Raw genomic sequence first — 18,394 nt, 5'->3', positions numbered from 1 at the left:
TGGATGGTCCTCATGGACTCCCCATCTCCCTGTCTGAGATATATACCCAGGCCCAAGCAAGAGAAGTACAGAGTGAAATGGAATTGGAAAAAAAAAAGCCACTGGAATTCTCTAAGTAAGTATGGCACAAGAAGAGCTTTGCTGGCTTAGCACAGCAAAGCAAAGCCTGTAGCAGCAACATTTGTTTCTGTATATTAAACAGGAGAGCTAACACAGGTGAGAAGGTACTCAAAAGCACAGTGCTGGTGTATGATGTTTTCTGTGCACTGGAGAAATGGGCTTCAGTGGCAGCCTCCATAAAGGCCCATGAGGGCAAATAAACTAAGATGCAGTGGATGCATTTCTGAAAAAGCTTGGGCAATGTGGCATTTGCTAAAGCTCTTGCAAAACCTTCTGTCTCATGGAACATGGAGTTGAATTGAGTTGAGGGCCAGTGACTCTGCGGGAGACCTCCAACCTACCTTTAGTACAGCAGCACAATGTGAATATTTACAAGAGGAGTGGAGAACAAGGGGCAGTAAACAGAAAGGAGCTGAGGAAACCAAGTGTATAACATGAAACGTGTCTTCAGCTAACCCATGAAACGGCAGACGATACACAGGCTGTGATGCTAAGCAGAGTTATGCAAATGCTTACACGAAGCAGCTGTGGCAAGAGCCTGCAGAGACAGACTCTGAAGGGAACAAGCAGACACACAGACAAGGCCAGGAAACTAACAGTGAAGGTAGCTCATTTTGCTGAGGTTTCTTTAAAATAAATAAAAAATTAGAGGCATATCCAAAATAGAACCAAGAACACAACCAATCCCACTGCCAGACACAAACCTTTCAGTCAAAATGACTACTATAGTAGTTGAAAAATCAAAGAAGCCACCAGTTCAGAGGGCAGCAATACACCATGCCGTTAGAGACTGTACTCTAAGTCCCCACACTTACATGTTCTCTGTGTGGTGGCAGAAGACACTCCTCTCCCTTGCAGCACATGACCCATCATGGGATACATGTCTCACAGCAGCCATACCCAAATGTGCACCCTGCAACTGGTCCTCACATCATTTGAGCTTTGGGGGGGTTTTCTTCTGGCATCAAAAAAAGCAGATCTATTGCAGTACGGTCACCCAGGTGATCTCAGTTTGGATTCTTAGACGAACCCCACCGGGGCTGGCTAGCAGACTCTTCTGCAGCATCCATCTGAACTAGAAGCCTGATGGTTCATGCTATCTCACCTCCCTCCCCACCTCCCGTTGTTTTTTTTTTTTTTTTAATAGTGTGGCTGAAATTAAATTTCAGACAAAACCATTCTCATTGGATCTAAAAGGCTGAAGCAGAGCTCTGGTTTTGCTGCACCTAGGAGAGATTGCCTAATATTACATCCTGAATTTAATCTTTAAGACTGCTTTTCAGCTACATGTGACCCAACATCTTTGTAGTGAGCTGAGCACTCCTAGAGCCCTCGGCTGCAGTGAGAGCTGCCAATATTCACACCATTTGAAAGAGAACCGGGAGAATTATCTCAGACAGAAGAAATGGATCTCTCGTGCTGACAGAGTAAATACATTTGGGGTCTGCCTTTGCCAACAGCCCTCTTTTCTCTAACAACTACTGGAGTGGATCTGCTAACACTTAAGAGGTATCCAACACATTGCAAGAAGCCACTTCCAGCTGCTTATGTTTTTAGTAAATTAATTTTTTTTAAGTAAATTTTAATTTAATTTAAACTGCAACCCCAACATCCCCATTGCTACCTTGGAAAATTGGAGCCTTGCATTAGGTGTGATGTTTAAAGGTTTTTGAATGTCCCCATACAGGTCTTCTGTATGAAAACCATTCTTCAGGCCCACTGAAGTGCCATTATATCAACCTTCCACATGCCAGAGGTAAAGCTCCTGATGGTGCTCTCCTGCCTGAGGAGTACAGAACAAGATGAAACACTTAGAACCGATTTAGCAGCTGATGGATTTGTCATTTAGGAAGGGTGGCAGAATGCAAACACTTTATAGGAGCCTCCTTCATGTTCAGGTCAAGGAGCTAGTTACAGCTCAACATGCTTTGATGCAGTTCTGGGAGCTGGCCTTGAGCAGGTCACTTAAGACCTGGTCCTGGAATTGTTGGCATTGACTTAAATAATATCAAGGTCTGGCACTGGATCTAATCTGCCTTTGACTTGTATTTCATGATCACTGTGTTTAGAGAGACAGCTCTTTGCAACCCGGTACCTGAAGCTAGATACGCTCCTGAGATCTGCTAGAAAAATACCTTGGCCCTTCAGGCACTCAATAGACTAAACCAATGGAAATACCAGGAATAACGATAACAGGATGAACATTCAATATTATGAGCAAGGAGCCTTTGAAACCCATTAGTGACAGAGGAAGAGGCGTTTCAGTGTACCAGCATTCACCATGTTTCTCTGTGTCATTCCATGAATTTCTGCTTCTCCTTAATTTCAGAAAGACAATTCAGTAGCCTCTGGCTTCTGTATTTCACTTTTTCTCATCTAGTAGCCAGCAGAAGCAGAAAAATAAACACGCAACTAGGAGCTGTATTCACAGACAGGAAGTAACTTTAATTAAATATTGTGAAAGTTGAAAAGTTTTTACAGCTTGAATTTCTGCAAAAAAATTATAACAATCTCTACAGTAGTTAGTTTCTCTAACAATAGAACTGTACAGTGTGTGTGTCTATTCAAAAAGATTTAGATAAGAAGGTGAAAGGTTAGTAGTTTCGGAGATGACTTCATTTTAGCTGCATCCTAGTACAACTGTGAGGAAATAGGCATACTTTATGCATCCAGTCATTGTGAAGCTTCACCTTGTTGAAACTGAAATCTGACTGTTTCCACTTAAAGCCATATTCTGTAAACAGCTGCATCTTTTACTTTGTAAAAGATACGGGTGGCGCGGGGGCGATTTTTAGAAATTCCCATTCATCAGATCACTATAAATAGCTGCAACAAAACAAAATTATGCACATTGTCAAAGGATCTTTGGACACTGGCGTAGAAGACTACAAACATCGATGGCTAACACTGGTGTCAAATCGCTACGTCTCTGAGTGGAGCTCTACAAGAGTAATTGACGGTGTCACTGGACAAAATATGGCTTTAAATTTGATTACATTGCCGTGCTGTTGCTTACTACGTGAATTAGAATAATCGCTTGGAATACAGAGAAGCAATAAACTGATGTCTCTCACATTTTCCAGTTTTCTCTTCTTTTATTTTCTCACCATGAAAAAAAAAAAAAAAATCCTGTTTTTTTTTTCCCTTTCCCCCCAGAGATCACACTGTGACATTCTAGTGAAAACCATTGCAAAATTCATACAGGAAGCATGCACAGTTGCAGCATCGTTGTAAATGATTTCTTGCTCGACTAGAAAAAAGTTATATTGTTTTAAGGTAACAAAACAGTTCTTTTGTGCTTTTCATTTCCTTTTTTTTTTTTTTCTTAGAATGTTAGTGATGATTGACAGTTCTGGTGCACAGTACAATGTACAAGTGAAATGAATATGATTTGCATTGTTAAGGCATCCAATCTGCTGGTTTATATTTATGTGAAAGACAGAGAAATATACAAGCAGACTTAAGAAAGAAAGTATTTTCATTGAGTTCTATGAAGTTTCTCCCCATATTTAATGCACAAAAATGCGTCACTCCAAAGAGGAGAAATCCCATGCATATTAATAGAGTAAAACAGCATTAGTTTTTGTTAAGCCTCAAAAGCAAAGGATACATTTTTTTTAAAATCTACATAACTAAATGCTACAAGAATAATATGCTACTTTTTGCCATATATTGGAAAAAACTTCTTAACTTACAAATAATACAAAAATAGACAATGGCTTTTGGGTGGAAATTAAAAAAAAATGGAAGCATGGTTTTAAACAATACTAAAAAAAAACCCTATAAATGAAATGTTTTAAAATCACATTTAAACAGCTAATACAACGGTGAATGACCAAACAAATCAGCACTTTTCACATAGCAAACATACACAATAAAATAAAATTGTTAGGGGATAAAAAGCAATGTACAAATTCCAAAGATAAATACATTATTTATATGGATATTTTACAAAATCCCCCTTAAAACAAACAAACAAAAAACAGAAACAAAAAGCTTTTTTTTTCTTTAATTAATTTTGCAAGTATGTGCAAGCTAAAGGTAGTGAGCTCTTTTTGCAAAATATGCAGTAAAATTCTTTTTTTGTGATATTGAAAAACTGTCTTAAGACATTAAAATGTATAAATAGAACAACAACTTTGGCAAAAAATCACAAAAAATCTACAGTATTTATAACTACATACAAAACACAACAGCAAAGAAAAAAATACCAGGTAATGCATCTTCAGAGCTTTGCTGCCTCTTTGACTAATAGTTTTTAAGAACACTTCCCAGATAATGATAGCAAAATTTTTGTAAAACAGAAGCTATGGTTTGGATTTGAAACCTTCCTAAGAGCCCCACCACCCGCCCCCCCCAAGCTCATGTTTCCATTTACTATTCAAAAGCATTTACCTGTTGCTTAATATGTTATGATACAAACTGAGAGGGTCGGCTGATACAGGAACAATCCTAGTGGGAGGCTGACAAAAACGCGTGCTTTCAGACCGCGAGGCTGCAGAACTGCAGGCAAGGCTGTTCTCGTGCTGCCCCATAAACACAAACAGATCGAGGGGCGAGGGGCTACGCCGAAAACACCCCGCGCGTGATGGCCGCAGTCTGTGCCGTTAGACGGCTGTGCAAAATGCAAAGGGCATTTTATGCACAGCTCAGGTGACACTAAACGTCAGGAAGGCCACTCGTTTGGAAAGGGTCTGATATATAAGCTAAAGAGAGCGCCATGCTAATCTAATTCTGCAGGTTTTAGCATGATATCAGAGGCACTGGATTCTCAGTTCAAGAGGAAATGTGTTATTTGCATCCTTACCTTTGCTTTCACCAACTTCTTGTATTATTTACACAATTATTTAGCCTGATATAAAAGGCAGGGGCTGCTAATCCCACTCCTCATCCTGCCCTTGCTATCCAAAAATATCAGCTTTCTAAGGAGTGATATCTATTTAATCAGAACATTAAAAATGCATCGTATTAGCTACTCACCACTGGATAAGCAACCTGTACGAGCCGACCCTTAATTAAATGGCCATAATTCTTCTACGAAAAACTAACTGGCACTTCTATTCTGTCCCATACAGACTTGTATGTAAATGACACCACTTTATTTTTCTTTACACAGCTTTAAAAAAAAAATAAAATCATAAATTAAAAATGTGGAGTTCCATCTCTAGTGTCCCTTGTGTAATCGTATGATTTATAAAAGACAAATGGTGTTGAGTTAAATCAAGCCTTAAAAAAACCACAAAAAACAGAAGAAAAAAAAAAAAAAGCAAGCCCTCACCCCCGCAAAAAAAAAGTGGATATTTTACCAACATACAATAAATATATCTCCCAGGTATTTGGGATGGACAGCTTGAATCAACACCTTGCAATTGTAGATTGTTAATTTCAGTATTTGCAAGGATGGTGATTTTTGTTTTGTTTAAAAATCCGCGGTTATTGTAAGATTCTTCTTTATTTCTTTTTTATTTTTAAAAAGGCCTGAGTAAAAAGTTCCACTCTGGGACTTGTATCAGATTCTCTCTGAAGCAGAATTCAACCTCTTCGTTAATAAAATTCTTCAAGGCAATTCTTTCACATGGGGGGAACAATCATGCCAGATATAGCTGTCAGAAGGAAAGGGGAGGGGGAGAGAGAGAAAAGAGGTGGGGGGGAAGTTACTTTTGTGCATTAACAAGCAACTTTTAAAATCCTCAGAGCTTTTAAACATTTACTAGCAATGTACTCAGCCATGCTGTGAATTCAATTTCTATATAAGTTTCACCCAGTAGAGACAACTATGTACACAGTAACCATGGGAGGCCTCATTCGGATCTGAAAGTGGTTTAAATTGCAAGTAACTCTGCTGAAATCAGTGCCTTTCTTGCAGAAAAAGTGCAATTCCCCCGATATCAGAATCAGACCCCAACTTAATTTTGCGATTTTAGTTTGAAAATCTCAAAACGCTCAGGAGGCTTAAACCTGACCCAGCCATCACCACACATTCTATTACTCTTTTAAAAGCAAAGCAGATGCTTGCTCCGCATATGAGAAAACAGCCGGAGTCCCATAGCCCAGCACTGTGACCGATCTGGCGGGGTGGAAGCTGCGTTAGGCACACTAAGGGTGCTTCGTTCTCCTATGCCAGTTTTCTCTTACAAGTTCAGTGTTCAGCCTGGGACTTACTTATGTATGCATTTCCAGGTGCTCAGAAAGGACTTAAACTCCCAAATTCAATTTTCAAATTTAAATATGTCCTTAACTGGTGGTTTAGCAGACTGGTGTTTCATCGTTCTATTATACTTGTAGCAGACATCACCAACTACATTAGGTGAGTCGTATGTTAATGTTCATTTAGAATGTCTTCTCTTTTGTTGGCTAAGTTGAATCATCAGTATTTCTTTATGATGCTTCTTAACATCATTTTCTATGAAAACACCACCTCTCTTAAAGAGGAGACATTCAGTAAACGTCAACGGGTACAGTCTTCCACCTAGCTTGACCTCCAGCTTGGTCTCTCTCTGTTTACCAAGGACTCTATGCAGATCAGACATACCAAGTGTCCAAGGGATATACTGTGAGCAAGCACATCATTACAGGACGTAGTCATGCAAGCTTATGATGAAAACTGTAACAACAATGCCTCTTTAAAATACCAGTTGCATGGTTATTTGCCAAAAGGTAGAAAACAGATTCACCTTCAGGTTGGCAGCACTTCATGGGCACGTTATTTAAATGCTAGAACTGCCTGCCATCTCAGACATCTGGACATGTAATTTCTTAAGGAAGAACTCAACCCTGCGACTGGTGCTGATTCATTGTGCTTTAATTACAGCTGCAATTATTTGATAAGAACAGAGCCAAAGTAAAAGACTCACAGATTTGGGGTTGGAGGGGGAGAGGAGGGAAATGTTTTCTCCACAAACACCACCATATGTGCAAGAATTACAAGTCTAATCAGCAAGGGGAGAACAGCTCGAGTAAACTGCACTGATTAAATGAAATAAAATGAGAGGAGAAGGCAAGAATGCAAAACACAGCCACATGTTTGCAACAGGCCATCCTCAGCGGTGACATGTTGCAACTATACAGCAGCATTTCAGCTCTTGGAATTTATCATTCAGCAATGTTTTTATGTGGGATCATGGTATTGATTGTTTCGCTTCGCATAAGGGCTCTTCAAGGAGCTGAGAATGAGGATAAAAGTGACAGAGAAGTGACTTGAGTTGCTTTAAACCCTACAGAAAGACACTCAAGTGAGTAGCACAGAGGACATCACCACGTCTTAGATGTTCCTTGCTAAGGTATTTCCTGTCATGGGCTTTTTTTGGCTCTACCACGGAGATAAACTCAGGACGCATTTTGATCCCTATTATCTCCATAGCTATGCTGTCTTCTTCATCTCAAATCATAGGATGAAGTCGATATTGCCTTTTTTTTAGAATCCTTGCCAATTTAATCAACAGTGGGTGAAACAACAGCAGCTTTGTTTTAAAAAAAATATCTCAAAGGGTTTTATTTCAGCAGTGTCTCAAATAACAAGTTCTGAACTCTCACGATTGGGCTGTCCTTTTGGTTCTTGTCACTAAAGATGAAGGAAACACAGGCCAAGTGATGCTCTCACTGTTGTGGTTGCTCCCTACTCTGCCCTTGAGATCCTTAGAGTGTGGGCCAGGGTATGGACCCTGAACCACGGACCTCTATGGCATCAATAAAATAGGTATTGACAGCGATGGATACAGTCAACCAGACTGTAATTCTGCTGTGGCAGCCCTGCAAGGCATCACCTACAGCTAAGGGTGAAAGTGTAATTTTTCCCTATATGAATATAGAAAAGACTCACAAGGGCATGGACCTGAGACACAGGTTTTGTCCCAGTTCTCCTTTTAGCTCATTGTATTACATCAAACAATTTGATTTGTTTCTGTTTCTTACCTGAGGATAATCATTTTTATCCCTATTAGTAAAGCACTTGCAGATTTCTGGATGGCAGTCATTTAGCAGAATATAGGGGTGGGACTGCGGTGCTTGGACATCAGCGCCGTATGTTGCGGTGCGGAGAAAAGCAATACTGACAACAGTGCTCCCTCCTTTATTGCTCAGATAAGCAAGGAGTTGAGCAGATGGGAATGGGTAGAGTCTTCCTATATGTGATGAATGCAACTGAGCAGAGTCAGATGGATAATTAATCCTCTGTGCATCCCACTTTAACCTTTTTTATCCTTTTCAGCCCTTTCTAAATTCTAAATATAGTTAAACTTTAAAACAAGGTGTTTTGCTTTAGAAAAAATACCTACACTTCAGAAAATGTCAAAACGTTATTCCAACAAAAAATTCTCAAGCTAGAAGATTCATCAACCCCAAATTGATTTCAACAAGAAATGGTCAAGAATTGCCTCTCTCTTGGGACAGCGCAGCTCTCTGCCCTGGGTAATAGCCCAAACAAGGTGACATAATTGCAATTCCTCCCTTCATGTCTTAGACATTTCCCTATAGTTACACATCAGCCATGCACCTTCTGACATTGGAAACAAATGGTACAGATGCTCATTTTTTCAAAGCATTATTGGTTCTGAAGAGCTCTGAGATTCTGAATTAAATTACAAGGCAAATGGCAAAATCATATCTTTTCTGCCTAAAGTCTTTGATATTTCCATTCTTTCCAAGTCTTCACATATATTGCTCTACTATTGCTCTGCTTCTGTTCTGTAAGTGCTACATCTACTCATGCAAATTCTCTCAACTGTAGCATGCTATTGATCCTGAAAACAGAGATATCAGTGGGAAACACTGTAGGTATGAGATCACATCTGCTCCAAAAAGGGAGGGCAGAGAGTAGAAAAACTCCCACCAATGGGCATTGCTTCTTCTATCATACACTAATTTGTATTTACGGCTAGCAAATTACAGAAATAAAGTATTTTGAGTTTTACAAAATTGCATGGCAAAGAGAACAACAAATAAGCCTAGCTGTTGTTTTCGTGAGTTCTGATATCTAAGCTACATAAGGAAAGCTTGATTGCTTTCTGATGTATCCAGAAGCCCAAGAGAGATCAGGCAGGCTCCTTACACATGGTTGTTTATTTAAGCAATAAGGAACAACAGGCAGTGCATTTCTGAGTGATTATTACAAGCCTCAGGTGGTGTCAGAAGGCTTGGGACTAAAGGCTGTGTGTCTTTAACTCACCAAGAAGGGGAAACACTCGGATCAGTGTGGTTTCTGGGCATTACAGATCTGGATGTGACATAATGAGGCGGCAATCAGCAAGCCCCAGTTGCGTCCGGTACTCTCAGCTCATTCCATAATTGCTTTTCATAACAGAATATGTGAAATCTGGGAATTCTGCCTCTTGTGAAAGGAAAAACAGTGCCTGGAAAAGCTTTCTCCTGTTACTTGCTTTTTCCCTCCACCTGCAACAGCAGGCTGGGACAAGGTGAGGAGAAGAAAAAAACATTAACTTACTCAAAAGCTTCTAGCAGTCAACTCCTAGCTCCTTTTTCATTGTTTTCATGTGGAGGTAAGCATTTTTAGCTGGTGCCTTTAAAGCTTGTAGCATGTTGGCAGTGCTAGATTTTTTAAAACACACAAAAAATAATCTGAACACTACAGCTCATCTGAAAACTTTGTTGTGTTTTATTCCTGATGCAGTCTGTATTTATAACAAGGTCCTGGCTGAAGGTACCCACGTTCCTAGTATTATCACAATTCCTGTGTGCCTGTGGGTACATCTGCAAGGATTCCTCCTCCCAGTTCACCAGTGTAAAATGCACTGTGGACAACGCTTTCCTTCAGTCACAACAGAGCCCAGCTTTTATGAATGAATTCATCCTACTCTGCCTGCATATAGATTTTTTTGGCTTTTAATGGTGCTATCAGCATTATGCCTGCAAGCCCAGTGTTTCTCTTTCCAGAGGCCATAGAGTGACATGTGGAGTCTGCGGAACCATCCTCCCTGGCTCTGCACAGCTCCTTCTGGACACGGCTTTAAAAATGAAGGATTTTATTCCCTGCTCGATGCTTTTTGGATAATTTGCACAGGCACATGGAAAGGAAAACAGACCTCAGGTCTGGGGGAAGCACAACGCATACCGCAAAACCTTTCCCACCTCTGGCACAGTTGGAGGCAGCTGGCTGCATCTGCTTATGGAAACTCCTTGGACTAAGCGAGCATGAAAACGTCTCTCTCGGCACAGTAACGCGTAGTGAGGTAGTGACCCAGGAAGGTTTAGGCACAGTGTTGTAAAACAGGCTGAACCAAGCAATGAAACAGGCAGTGCTGGTCATTGCAGCATCCTCAGTTGGACAAGCTTTTGTCTGTCACTCCCTCGGCTTGCATCAACGCTTTGAAACAGATTTAGGTGCTAATGCTGGAATACTTTGTAATGAGAGGGGAAGGGATGCAGAAAAGGAGCAGCCCCTTGATACCAACAGCTGAAGAGGCTTTCAAAAAGGCCCTGCGTCATTTATGGAATTAAATTGGCACATAAGTACATTAATCAGTGGAAACTAATGTTTGCCCTGGTATGAGTTAAACTGGAAAATGCTGCTGTTAGTTTGTAATGTGTCTTCTATTTATGAAAGGCAAAGGTTTGTGCCAAGCTCTGTAATGGTCTATTTGCTCTCAGTAGGATTTCTGCACAAGTGTACTATGACAAAGGAAAAAAAGGAAGGGAAGATCGAGTGACGTACTTCAGGAGAAGGCCAGCCCCTGGAGAGACCCTGCAGTGGAGTACTTGCTAGAGTCCACAAAAGACTGGTCTGATAAAGGACGACAACAGGGAATAAGAGAGGAAAGAAAGAAAAAGGATGGTATTAGTAAGCTGAAATATTACTCATTTTTATTATAACAGTAGGTCTGTGCTTTAAAAGACACAGCCTCTCAATCCAGCAGTATTAGTCGAGTTAGAGATAGGGTGGTTGCCAAACACCTGCATGGTACTAGGTGGGCTGGTGGTGGAATCCAGTTACTCTTTACAGGAGGAAACTTTAGGACAGAGACCACCAGGGATCCCCCCTTGTCTTCTATCCCCTTTGACAACTCAGTGTCGCTCAGAGCCTCTCAAGGCACCGGGAACTCACAGTTTTGAGAGCAGCCATCTGTGCTCCAGACTTGGTTTCACCTACCTTGCAGGCTATTGCCATTGGTGCTGGTGCAGGTGGGAGGAGGAGAAGTTTGCGGTCTCACAACAGGCGCAAAAGCACTCTTCTGTTTCACCGCTGAGACCATGTTGGCTGGTGAGAAGGAGAAAATCCCAGAGGAACTGCTACAGTTTGAGGGGAGGCTAGTGGAGGAGGCCATTGTCGGACTTGATGGCACAACTAGAGGAAAAAAAGACCCCCCAAAAGGCATTCCTTAGTATGAGATAATCAGCAGGCCGCAGAAACAAGAGAATTTTGCTTCTTGGGTGCACTGGGTCTAATTTCAGATGTCCAAGGCCTTTACTGCATTTAAATTTCTGGTTGTTCACAAAGTGTGACCAATCACCACAGGAAACCCACATGTTGTTTTGTTTTGTTTTGCAGGCACACAGGAGCAGTAATTCTAGGAGCTCTTGAACACTCCCTGAATTCTCTGTCACTGCAATTCTTTATTCTTACAACAACCCTGTCCTGCCATCCTGTTTTAAACTTTTCTAGCGATTGGCATTAGCCACTGCCCTGGTCTGAATTTGTAATGCTTTTGTGTAGGTGGAGAAGAGGGAATCCAGACTGTGTAGGTAACTCAGGGGTTACAAAACTGATGGGCAAGGAGAGTCGTTAAAGTACAAATCTGGATCTGGAATTTTTAACTTGGAAAGGTTTGAGTTTTTAACTGGCCTCCAAAACCAGCATTTTAAGCTGTGCTTTTCTTGTAGCAAGCTGGGTCCAGAAAGATTTCAAGCAAACTTGCAGAAGGTAGAGAGGTCTTAGAGGTGACCCAGTCAACCTCCTTGTCAAAAATCAGCAAAAGTGTTTGGGTTTCTTTCCTCTCTCAAACCCTGCAAGAACGAGGGTTTAAAAGGAGTTATTCCAAAAGCTGTAAATGCACACACACACGCGCACACACACACACACATACAGAGGCTGGCCAGCATAAAGCAACCAGAGAGATGGCCATTCTGACAATTTTTTACTCCTCTGGTCTCCTGGCACTAGTGTTTCCACTGTCTGTTCAAGAAAAAAAAAGTGTGGATAACTGACAGAAATCATGCTTCTCTTTTACCTCCCAATGGGAGAAACCACTAAACCTTTCCCACAATGGCCACAGATGCTTTCTGTGTTATAGCTACTAGTACCAAGTCTCCAGCTTCCCTGTCCATCAACTTTGGAAAACTTTCTGCTGTGCGGACTCCCCAGGAATTTTCAGTGACATGAAAACCAGTCATATTCCTCATGTGACCATTTTATTTATGCACAGGAATGGAGTGGCATTTCATATCTCACCCAAGATGGAGAATTTTGAAAGGAAAGCTTGTTTTATAATGGTCATGACAAATAATTCTCCCAGAAGACCTGCGGCCGCCGTCTGAACACAGTCAATACAACATTCTCATTCAGAGCCATTGACTGGCATCTCAGCTGCAATAGGCAAGCAATGAAGCCATTCTGGTTTACATCAAATGAAGATCTGGCTTTAACTACAAGACTGAATAAAATGAGAGTCTTCTGTTTTTCCAAATAAGCACAGACATAAGGCTCTCTTTTTTTTTTCTTTTTTATTTTAGGGGCTGAATTGATTGTCCAAAACATAAATTGGCTATATAAGAGGTTCAGGTTTTAAATGCATATATCCTTAAACTGTTATTTTACTGTATAGTGGGATAAGGATCTTTGTTTCATGTATTTATCATTGAGTTTTTAAGTAAATTTGTTTTCATGAAAATAAAGCCAACTACTTCTATATTCAGACAGCATCACCAGTTTCCCCTCTAATCCAACAAAAAAATGAAAGGACCAACCCATACTTTCATTCTTCCTCCTGTTTAGAAACTGCTTATATACACAAGGGGGCTATGAATAATTACATATTATAGAGTAAAATTCCTATCATCTGGGCTCTGAATTATTATTTTATTTGCATTTATGTAGATAAAAATCACCCTATTTAAGTTCTTATTTGGGAACCTGATATCATATTTGTTAACACTGAGGAAATCAATTAATGGAAATTAAATGTTCAAAGTTTCACAGTCTGACAGATACAATCTTAGTCTGAAGTCACTCTGTGTCTGGAAGTACTTGCTAAGGGAGAGCAATCAAAGCACCTAAATTGAATTGCTACTATACAGCAATTAGTTTATTGATTTAATTAAGAATGCCACCTTTTAATTTTCAGGTCATGATTGAAGCATTTTCTGATTCAATGGATTAGGCATTAGCAGAATGACAGATCTACCAAGAAAACCTCCCAAAATATAACCAGAATAGAGAATCGTGGCTGGGGAGTTAAGTGCTATTCTAAAGAGGACTTCGTTCATAAATATGAAATAATACACTGCTAGCGTATTTTAAAATGCATTACTGGCATCTGCTTCCAAAAAGAGATGTCTCATCAATCATGTTATATTATGAATTCAGAGTGCACAGATTCTATGACAGTAAATTCAACTTAATAAGTAAGGTACTTTGTAACATTACTTGTTACATTATTATTAGAGTACAAAAATAATAACTGGTTAGCAATTCCCAGGTTACAAGTACTAGTTATGTGCCTAAATATTTTCTTCTAAATTTGCAACAGCTAAGAAGCCTTGGAGGTAATTTTTTAAAATCAGGGTTACTATCCCCTTTTAAATTCTGAACTCTAGCAATGCAATTCGAAGTAATTCATTACTGCTGTTACACAACTCAACTTAAGATTTGCTGCATAAACCTTCATGTGTTCTCCAGTCTGTTTGTCCTGTCCATGCTAGGGTCTCAGCCTATAAACCTATTTATATGACAAGACCTTCTGGCCTGATTCTGCAAGCAGCTCTGTACAGATGTCAGCAAAACCCTTTATGCCACATGAGTAATGTCAGAGGAATTGGGCAGGTCCTATTAATTTAATTTCCTTATGTGAATAGGGACTACTGAGCTATGTGAGTGGCTGCAGAAGAGGTTCATAGGCCTTTACCAATAGAAATGTAGTTATATTTAAACAGGTTACTAAACCTTTCATATCAAAATGCAGAAAGTTAGTCCTAGGCATAAATATTTCCATAACTGGAACTGTAGATGATAAGCTCTGTACGCCATGGAATATATGATTTGTATGACTTACATCTTTGTGGCATTCACTGCACAGGCATTAAAACACAAACTCTAAGAGCCATTGTCACATTTTACTGACTAACACTAAGCTCTCAGTGAAGTCAATATAATACCTACTTACAAAGCAAATGGGGTATAAGCAATCAAGATTAGGCCCAATAGTAATTCATAATTTCTATAAAGGTTATGAACATATTATTTGCTCAGAGGTCTCGGAAACATCATCATGCAGCTTATGGAAATGTCAGTCTTATTACAGTAAACTTTTCTGCCCTTCATATCTTACAGCTGGAAAAACCTATTTTTCCTGCAGCAAATATCCTTACCTTCCTCTCACACCCACTGCAAGAAAAAATTGTCTACTGACAACAGACTTTTGATCCCCTCCAAAGGACATTAAGTCACTTAGGCCATCCCTGCTTTCTAGCAATATTGAGAAGAGTTTCTTATTTACAGAGTATAAGGTAAGTTATGAAACTTATCAGACCAGATCACGAGAGAGATTTTCTTTTTAAGCAGTTATGAGACTTCATAATAATAATAACAACAACAAAAACAACAATAATAATACCAGCAGAGAAACAGAGAAGAGCATTGCTGGCAACTCTAGTGCCTTCAAAGTGCTTCAAAGGTCAGTGTCTTGGAGAGGAAAGGAAGGACCAAGTCCTGTTTTAAGTGCTTCAAACAGAAACTAAATATTGAGTATCACAGAAAAGTCACCATCTCCTTCTAATGAAAATGCACAAAATACAGAAAAGTCATATAATACTCACTGGCATAGGGAGAATTGGCAGCAGATCCATTCAGGAAGGTTGGAGAACCGCCTAAATTTGACATTCCAGCATTCCCATAGCCATTCATGCTTGTTGTGACAGAGTTATAATTTGTCTGCTGAGGGGTGGTGCTTGGCACGTAGCCATGAGGTGACACGCTGCTTGAGTTGCGAGTAAAACCTTTTGTGGGGAGGGAATACATTTAGAAATTGGTATTAGCCCAAGAACAGCTTCTCACACAAACAGCTACAAGCAAGTAACTCTGGGCTACCAAGCCAGCAGCCTAGTCCAGCCAAGGTGTGCTTGGGGAGGGCCAGGACTGACCACTGGGCACAAGGGAACCCAAACCCTCACTGCCTAGGACATTGCTGATGGGACCGCAGAAGGGGAGAAGGGAGGCTACAGCCTTCACAGCTCCCCAGGCAACCCATGCCCTCAAGCGAAGATTCCCGTTGGGTGTTACAGGAATACCCAATCTAAAAGAGATGTTTGTAGGAAATGGAGTAAACGTGACCTACATTTTCAAAGTGAGGAGCACGTACCGACTCAAGGTATGTTAAAAGCATGTGATTTTTCTTAACTCCCCTCTGATGTCGCCCTCATTTAATGCATCTGAAATTAGATGCTCACTGCACACTTCAGAAAACGTAGGGTATGTTTCTCAAAGTAGTGGGATATCCTTAGTCTTTTTGCCCCGGTCTGATGATTATGTTGGTAGAAAATGACTACCAAATTTGGCACCAAATTAAAATGAGAATCTCTGTCTAATTCTGGAAATGATCTTTGGGGAAACTCATACCCAGAAAGGAAGACTGGCTTCTAGAAGCACAGAAATACAAAATGGATCTTCACCCCTAGAAGAAAAAATGCCAACTGCTCTTCCTACCACACAGTACATCCATAAAATACTTTGATCTAAAAAATATTTTTTATTTTTTTAGTGTAATGCCAAATAATTTTGTCTGGCCTTCTGGAAAACAGCCTCATTGTAATCCTTTCTCATTGAAGTGGATTTTTAAGTTGGATAATAAGTAGAGCTGAGCAAAGGAGAGGGGAAAAAGCAAAGGGTTTTTACAAAAATGTTCTTAGGGGTTTTTTTTATTATTTTTAACTATAGGAATTAAAACAATATTGATTTTATACAAAGTGAAAAGCACTTTATTTTAAAAATTAGAGAAGCTCTGAAAATGTCTTTGCAAATATTTCTATTGCTAGTTTCAAAATATAGAAAAGTCTCAAGCTCTGCAAAACAATCAGTGCCAATATTGTGTCTCTCGCAAAACCAAACAAAACCGAATAGACAAATATTCAAGGGATACTTTTGTGTTATAAAGAAATGCTACATCAGGCCTAGACTGAGAGATCATCCATGCTCACGAAAATAGATAAGCAAGTACTTAAGATTAAGTACACGCTCAAGTCGATAGAAATCCTTTTAAAATTAGTGGGATTTAAAGACAAATACAAGTGCTATTCTGAGCAGAAGGAAAAGCTATTTAGGTATATGCAGAAGTGCTTTTCCCAAAATGGGGCAACAGTCACTAAAGAACACCCCACCAGTGCTGTGCCACTCAGAAGCTGTGCATGCGTGTGCGGTAGCGCCTGCCTAGCCGGGCTCCAAGCCTTCAGTTCTGAACCATCATCGCTCTGTCACTGCTCTGCATGTTTCCCTGACTTTTATCAGAAAAGGTTCATAGAGAGAGGAAGGCGAGGCTTCTCCTGACCCTGATTGGTGGCTTGTGAGGCTTCGGAAACATTGACAGCTAGTTGACCACTAAAGGAATTCACTCCCATCATTCCTGCATGGACTGACGTGTTAGCAAGGGCGGGGAGCTGGTTGTGATTGCGGGGGACACTGTAGAGTGCTTCTGCGATGTCTGCTGCTCTTTTCAGGATTATTTCCTAGAGGATAAGAAGGGAAAAAAAGAATAGAAGAGTTACCAACGTGACTCTGACAAACCTTTTCGTACACACTAAAATGAAACACTTCTCTGTCCAAGGGCAAAACTAGATGCTTTTCTTTCTAAACCAGTTGGCTGACTGATAGGTAATGCTATAAGATCTGCTGTCTTTGTGATAAACCCTGACGCCGGTGGTAAGAGAGTTGGAAGTTTCAGTCCCAGAGGCCAGGCTTCTGTATAACAAGACCAACCGGCAGAATGGGGCTGGAGCCTAGACTTACTCCACCTTAAAGCTGTCTTTAGGGTGAGATTGAAAAATCACTGGTGGCAAGACATAATGCATATCATTGCCCATATTATATTGTATCTGGTGAAAGTGGGCAAATGCCTCCAGGGTTAATAACACGTTGCTTTTACAAGCAGTAAATTCACACCCTTTAAAAAAGAAAACAAGCAAACTAAACCCCGCTCCAGATGCGACATTGCCCTCTATATTTCTTCTTGTCTCACATTGTAGTATCATATACCTTTAGCCCCTGATCTATCTATACATCTAAGAAATAGCCATGTTTTAGAATTGCTGAAGTAGAATGCATTTACCTGGTTATTATGTGGCATACCATAGAGTGCTTCTACTAAATCGGCAGCCCTCTTAAGTATTACTTCCTGTCAATATAAAAACAGATGCATTCCTCTGAGTTCAATAAACTCCTTGTGGGGGAAAACAAATATTAGAATCTTTCATACTCCTCTATTAGTTGCACCATGTTTTGTGGTTTTTTTTTTTTTTTCTCCCACCAGGTACACCTTAATTGTAACAACTCCCAGCAACCACTGAATGGTGTTAAATCACTAGTTCATCCTATTCACACACACACTTAATCAAGTCAAAAGGTGAGAATCATTGGCGCTGCAAAATAAAATACATCACTCAATTGTCTCTACCATCTGCACTATAAACCACTCATTGGTTTATTGCAGAATACAATCCTGAGGTCATTTACTAGATTACTGCAATCAATGTCATTCAGAGCATGTTATGAATCCCTTCGATGTGTTTATTTTATTCTTAATTGCATACTGCAGGAATTGTGACCTTACCCAGCAGGCCACGTTCAAAAGATATCCAATCAGTCCTATGCTGATGGTAATGTAACCTTTCAACTTCTTTGGTTTGTATCCTGATATGAAGGGTCAGGGTAGGACCCATGTACACAAAATGATGCACAAGAGGAAAACACACACTGTGTGAGAGAATGGCCCCGTACGGTGCAGTGTTTCCTGGAAAAATTCTCTGCGTGGACAGCAGAATTTAAAATAATCTGGGATTTAGTTCCCCATTCTGGGGAAAATTTTTTTCTACATTTTCCTATTTGTTCTGTTTCACTTAA

The 18,394-nt window shown here is 40.1% G+C and overlaps 1 protein-coding gene across 1 annotated transcript in view; it reads right to left on the bottom strand.

Moving 5' to 3' along the window:
- Positions 1-10,787: 10,787 nt before the first annotated feature.
- The window catches only part of EBF1 (EBF transcription factor 1), a 266,754-nt gene continuing 259,147 nt past the window's right edge, over positions 10,788-18,394 (bottom strand). The window contains exons 10-14 of the mRNA XM_035890292.1: positions 17,604-17,669; positions 16,827-17,004; positions 15,103-15,282; positions 11,222-11,416; positions 10,788-10,855 (exon numbers count right to left, since the gene is read on the bottom strand). Coding sequence (XP_035746185.1) covers positions 10,788-10,855; positions 11,222-11,416; positions 15,103-15,282; positions 16,827-17,004; positions 17,604-17,669 — 687 coding nt within the window. The remainder of the gene's footprint in view (positions 10,856-11,221; positions 11,417-15,102; positions 15,283-16,826; positions 17,005-17,603; positions 17,670-18,394) is intronic.

This window comes from Egretta garzetta, unplaced genomic scaffold (assembly GCF_000687185.1).
Source record: "Egretta garzetta isolate BGI_Z169 unplaced genomic scaffold, ASM68718v1 scaffold612, whole genome shotgun sequence".
NCBI classification, from domain to species: domain Eukaryota; kingdom Metazoa; phylum Chordata; class Aves; order Pelecaniformes; family Ardeidae; genus Egretta; species Egretta garzetta.
The sequence above is the reverse complement of the archived record's forward strand: the minus strand, read 5'-3'. Positions and strand labels throughout refer to the sequence as shown.